This window comes from Meleagris gallopavo, chromosome 1 (assembly GCF_000146605.3).
Source record: "Meleagris gallopavo isolate NT-WF06-2002-E0010 breed Aviagen turkey brand Nicholas breeding stock chromosome 1, Turkey_5.1, whole genome shotgun sequence".
NCBI classification, from domain to species: domain Eukaryota; kingdom Metazoa; phylum Chordata; class Aves; order Galliformes; family Phasianidae; genus Meleagris; species Meleagris gallopavo.
In genome coordinates this window covers 109764370-109769738 of record NC_015011.2, presented here as the reverse complement: position 1 = coordinate 109769738, position 5369 = coordinate 109764370, and the positions used below count along the sequence as shown (strand labels likewise).

At 56.8% G+C, this 5369-nt stretch overlaps 1 protein-coding gene across 1 annotated transcript in view; it reads left to right on the top strand.

Moving 5' to 3' along the window:
- Positions 1–250: 250 nt before the first annotated feature.
- The window catches only part of LOC116217395 (maestro heat-like repeat-containing protein family member 2B), a 10692-nt gene continuing 5573 nt past the window's right edge, over positions 251–5369 (top strand). The window contains exons 1-16 of the mRNA XM_031556588.1: positions 251–435; positions 737–858; positions 1017–1139; positions 1278–1443; positions 1599–1697; positions 1849–2000; positions 2366–2509; positions 3032–3124; positions 3407–3476; positions 3592–3705; positions 3791–3864; positions 4197–4316; positions 4462–4569; positions 4757–4916; positions 5042–5082; positions 5319–5363. Coding sequence (XP_031412448.1) covers positions 288–435; positions 737–858; positions 1017–1139; positions 1278–1443; positions 1599–1697; positions 1849–2000; positions 2366–2509; positions 3032–3124; positions 3407–3476; positions 3592–3705; positions 3791–3864; positions 4197–4316; positions 4462–4569; positions 4757–4916; positions 5042–5082; positions 5319–5363 — 1779 coding nt within the window. The 5' untranslated portion in view covers positions 251–287. The remainder of the gene's footprint in view (positions 436–736; positions 859–1016; positions 1140–1277; positions 1444–1598; positions 1698–1848; positions 2001–2365; positions 2510–3031; positions 3125–3406; positions 3477–3591; positions 3706–3790; positions 3865–4196; positions 4317–4461; positions 4570–4756; positions 4917–5041; positions 5083–5318; positions 5364–5369) is intronic.

Sequence of the window (5369 nt, the reverse complement as noted above, 5' to 3'; positions counted from 1 at the left end):
TTGGATTATATGGTTTTTGAGTTTTTTCCAACTTTAATGATTCTGTGTTTCTATTTTCTGTTTTCTGTCTGGTTTGTTCAAGGTCTGTCCTCGTGTTTGGGTGCCCTCATGTCATGGAGGTAGAAGACTCAAGAAAAAGGCTGGGAAAGTAGGAAATACAGAGATACAGTATCTCAGGAAAAAACTAAAGAACACTGCTGGTGGAAGACACAGAGGATTGCCAAACATGCTTTTTGGTCCCCAGCCCAGGGCACGTCATTCTCTGTGAGGTGTCACTCCTTGCTGTGATGTCACAGTTGTTGCTTTCACCCCTGTGGCAGCGGTGGGAGCGGTGGCTCAGTCCGCTTGTGGGACGCGCAGGAAGTGAACCCAGAGAGAGCGTTGTGTCTATCTGGAAACATCCTGCTGTGATGGAGCGGCTGAGAGCCCTTCGAGGTGAGGCCCCTCCACCTCTCTGGACACCGTGACGCTGCCTGAGCACGTGTGTGCCACCAGTGTCTCTTTAGGATGTGCCAGCAGCACTGTTCTTGCTCTGCTGAGTGCAGCCCTCCCACCATGGCTTCCCCAGTACCCCAGCAAGGGGAAGGCTCTCTCCCCTCTCCCCGCTGACCACACATGTGCCAGGGCAGCCCACCACCACTGTGGGGCTGGAGGAGCGTTCCTCCCAGAGCCGGCCGGATGCTCGGCCCTGGCTCCAAGCAACACCAGCGACAGCTGCTCTGCTCTCTCCTTCCAGGTCTCTTTGCCTGTGTGGGCTGCGTGCCCAGACGTACACGTCGCAGGGAGAGCGGCAGGGTGGAAAGCCCTGTCCCCGTCTGTGCCGTGAATTTACTGCTGCAGCGCCTGCAAGACCAGGAGGTGAGCTGGGGACGTCCAACCACTGATCCTTGCCCTGGCCCAGTGCCACGGTCCCTTGGGTGCCAGGCCCCGGCAGCACATCAGCATAGTGATGGGTGGCAGCGGGCGGCTCCCCAGGAACAAGGGCAAAGCAAAACGTGACCTATCCCTGTCCCCAGGGTGACCGAGCGCAGGCGTACTGCGAGCTGGAGCACGTCCTGAGGGAAGATGACAGCTGCCCGCCATGTGGAGTGGTGAACCGGCTGCTGGCAGAGGTGTCCCAGGACCTGACAGCAGCCCAGGTGAGGGTCACTCCCGAAGGCAAAGGGAGCCGCCTGCCCGCGCTGGTGTTCTGCTGGCATACAGCGCTGGCTTAGCCCTTCCAAGGGAAGGCCTCGGGCAGTCTCCTGTGCCGTGTGTCACCAGTGACTCTTTTTCAGGGCGTGATGGACAGCGTGAGGACGGCTGCCAGCAATGTCCTGGTGGCTCTGGCCCGGACACACTTCAGCTTGGTGATGGCCGAGCTCCAGGGCCACCTGAAGGCCACACGGGAGATGTCCAAGGAATTTGTGCTCATCACCCTGAGCAAACTCTTCAGCATCTATGGTAGAGTGCCCTCAACCTCCTGACATCTATAACAACCAGAGAAAGGGGTCTCTCCCCTTGCGCATGATCTGTGTAGAGCTGGGGGATGCAGGGATGCAGCCTTTCCTCCCTCCTTGCTGAGGCTCTGACCGTGCCCCTGTCCTTCCTCTCTGCAGCTCCACAGTGCATCTCCTTTGTGTGGCTGACACTGGCTGGCCTGCGCAGTGTGGTGGGCCAGGTGAGGAGCGGCCGGACCCTGCGCATTGCTTGCGCTGGTGAGTGCTGGCCTCAGAGCAGGGGGGCTCAGGACAGCCCTTGCAGCTTACCCTGCTGCAGACTCTCGCAGGCTCCCTTTTCTCTTGTTTTGTTGTGCTTTTTTTTTTAAAATTATCCGTTTATTTTTTCATTTTATTTTGTTATTTTCAGTTGTGAAACAATGGTTGGAAGGAGTCAAGGTTCATTTGTACTCTGGAAAGCAATGCCCCTGGCCTGACACAGAGAAAGAGCAGATCTATAAGAATCTTTACCAGCTCTTCTGCTCTGTGCTGAGCAACTGGCAGGACTGCAAGGAGGAAAAGGTGAGCACTGCTGCATTCTCAGCCCAGGATGGTGGTGGGGACATTCATGTCAGCAGCTCTGTCTGTGCCCAGCAGGCTGAAAGTAGAGGGGTGATGAGAGGGAGGGGGCTGGCTCTGCAAAGTGCCCTGAACTGGATTTGTTTTCAGGGCTGGATCTCTCTACCAGGGAGCAGCCGCATGTCACAGCACTGTGGCAGGGAGAGCTGGGGATGAGGGTGTGGGGAAAACCTGCCTGCCCAGGGAGAGCGAGCCCATCTCCTGCTGGAAACGGGGGAATGGGGAAGGGAAAGGGAAAGAGAAAGCCCTCTCTATAGGAAGGGCAAACCTTCAGTCCTTGATGCTGGGCCTCTGCCATCCCTCTCCAGGACAAACAGGCTGTCCTCGGGGCTGTGGCTTCCATGTTGACTGTCCTCCTGCAAGAGGAGCTGCAGCAAAAGCACGTCTGGGAGCACGTCCTCTGGCTTGTGCACCAGTATCAAGACGTTCAAGACACCTGCATGGTGACCAAGGTGAGATGCTGTGCAGGGATCAGTGTAGAGCCCATGCAAGTGCCACGAGGGGTCAGCAGGATGCAGGGAGAAGGCTGGGAGCCCTTGGAGGACGAAGGAATAGGTGACTAAGGGAGCTCTGAGGCTTCCTGAGTTCTTCAGTGAAGGAAGGAACAACCCAGACAGGAGCCAGAAGAAAGCCAGAAGTCACTAGGGCCCATCCTGGGAATGGGAGGCTTCACCATCACCACCACCGTGGGACTCTGAGTGCTTGAGGAGCTGTGTGCTAACAGCCGGGGGACTATGTCCAGTTGTATCTGATGGGGGAGAAGAGGGCTGCTGGTTGGGAAATGCCTGCAAACGATGCCCAAACAGGGATTGATTGAGAGCAGAGACTCTTTTGGTGCTACTAGGAAGAGGGAACAAACCAGAACACCTGTGCAGGAGCTTCTCCCAGTGGACAAACCACTGGGAATCAGTTTCTCCTCTCCCAAGTGGCTAGATGTGGCTTCAGCCCTCTCTTCCTTTCCTGGTCTCTTGCAGAGCCTCAGTATCTTCCTGGAGGCCTTAGAGGGAGTTCAATCGGTCATCCCCAAGGACAAGTTTCTGGCCATCACCAGAGCTGTGTTCTACCAGGTAAGGGGGGCCTATCCGTGCATCCACAGCAATTTTCCTCTTGGCTAAGTATCAGAAGGACTGCAAAGCTCCGAGCCTCTGACGGCTGCTCAGACCTAGCTTCTGCATGCCCCTGGCTGCTCCAGAGCTGTCCGTGTGCCCTGGGGATGCTGTGGGGTGGGCTGTGTTTTGTCTGCATGCCCTCATCCCGAGAGTTGCTAAAGCAGAGGAGAGCTGTCAGCGCAGTTTCTTTTCCATCCTCAATGCTGATGCAATTTTCTCAAATGGACCTTGTTCCCACAGCTCTCTGATGACACCAAACAGCACAGCGAGGCTGACAGAGCAGAACTGACCCACTGCATCATGCTGCAGGGTAAGGAGAGGAGACTTGGTGATGCTTGGTGGTGCCCTGTCCAAAACCTCTCTCGCAAACCTCAGGAATGAACGCGAGTTTCTTGCTAACACAGTGTGGGATTTCCTTCCTGCAGCCCGATTCTGCCCAGAGGAAATGGTCCTGTTTCTGCAGTCGCAGCTGGGCGGTGAGAGGGAGGCTGGATGCGTGGCAGCCCTGGGTCTCCTCGGTGCTCTGGCTCGCTCTGATGGTCAGTACCACGGGTCGGGACTTCCGGGGATCCCTTTTGCCACCTGGGTTGTGCCTCCATGCATGCTTCTGTGCATCTCTTGCAGAGCCCGCAATCACAGAGAAGCTGCCCCAGATTGTGGAGGCTATGCAGTGTGTGTGCAGTGACCCCAGGACCCAGGTGAGCTGATCTGGGAAAGGAAAGCTCTGCTGGGGTGGCGATGCTGATGCCAACACTAGCAGGGCTTGGGTGCCCAGGGAGGTGCTGGGGCATTGACAACAGGGTTGCGATGGCTCCTGTGGGGAGAGCAGGTAGAGTGGAGCCATCAGGTCCCTGTACTGCGCATGGAAAGTGTACAGCCTGGTGCTAAGGCCTGGCCCTCACCTCAGGAGCCAAGGCTTCTTCTCTGCTCTTGTTGTCTCTGCTCATGCCCAAAGGGCTGCCCCGATGAGCAGGTGGCTTCCCTTGGCCTTCTGAGCAGGAAAATCAAATCCACAATTGACTCCTGGCAGGTGAGGAAGGCCATTCTGCATTTCATCAAGGATCTGCTCAGTTCTAACACCTGGAGCTGCTCAGCCTGGGATGTGGTGGGGCACATCTTCAGTGAGTTCAGCCGCACCACAGGAAGAAGGGTAAGGACAGTGGGCAGCATCTTCCTTTGGAAGACCCATGCTGCTCAGAGGCTGGCACAGAAGCACCGGTGAGGCCACACCTGAGCCTCCTGAGAGGCTCCTGACGACTGAGAGTAACCGGTGTTTCAACAACACTGTTGTGCAGGCAGCTGGAGATGTTTCTGCCCAGGAAGCCCAGGAAGAAGGCGCTCTCCAAGAGCTGTGTATGGACATCCTGGAGTCACTGGATGTCTCCATGAGAGGGATGACCAAAGTAAGTCACACTCTGCCCTGCTGCCACTCCTTGCATTCACACCACATGTTCCTTGTCCCCTTCCAACACCCCAGGTCTCTCCTCCAATGTGTTCTGAAACACACAAGACTCAGGGAAATTCAGAGTCCTCTTCATCTCTGTGTGGAGGTAGGAATGCTGACACGCTCAACTGCCTTGTTCCCCACAGCTCCTGTGGCCACGGCTGCTGCTGTACGTGGTGCCAGCCCAGTACACCGGCATGCTTATCCCAGTCTCCCGCTGCGTCCAAGCCTTGGCTGAGAGAGGGGACCTGACAGTGCAGGAGATAGAAGAACTGGATCCCCATTTCCTCAGCTCCATGTTTCAAGGTAGGAGCAGAAACTCCCCCCGTGAGCTCCGTTGACCTGTGTTAGCATCCAGAATGTACAGCAGAGGTGTACATGGCCGGGCATGGCGTGTCTGCATCTCACTCAGCACTTCTTTCTCCCTGCAGGCCCACTGCTGACTCCCCAGATACTCCTGGCACGTCTGCTGGTGAGTAGATGCTCCAGAGACCAGTGCCACAAGCCTCAAGGAGGAAGCAGCATGGGCGGGTGTGCCAGCACCCGCCTCACCCCTGGGGATGCTGTTCTCTACCTGGGCTTACAGCACCATGGGCAAAGCTGCTGGCTGCTCCGTGCCCTCCAGAGCAGAGCCAGGCTGCTTCCCTCCTGGAGGAAGCCACCGCCCTTGCTGCAGAAATGACCCTGCTTCTCCTTGCTCTCACTCAGGTGGTGGCAGGGAGCCCTTTTGCAGGCAGTGAACTCCAAGCCGCTGCCTTG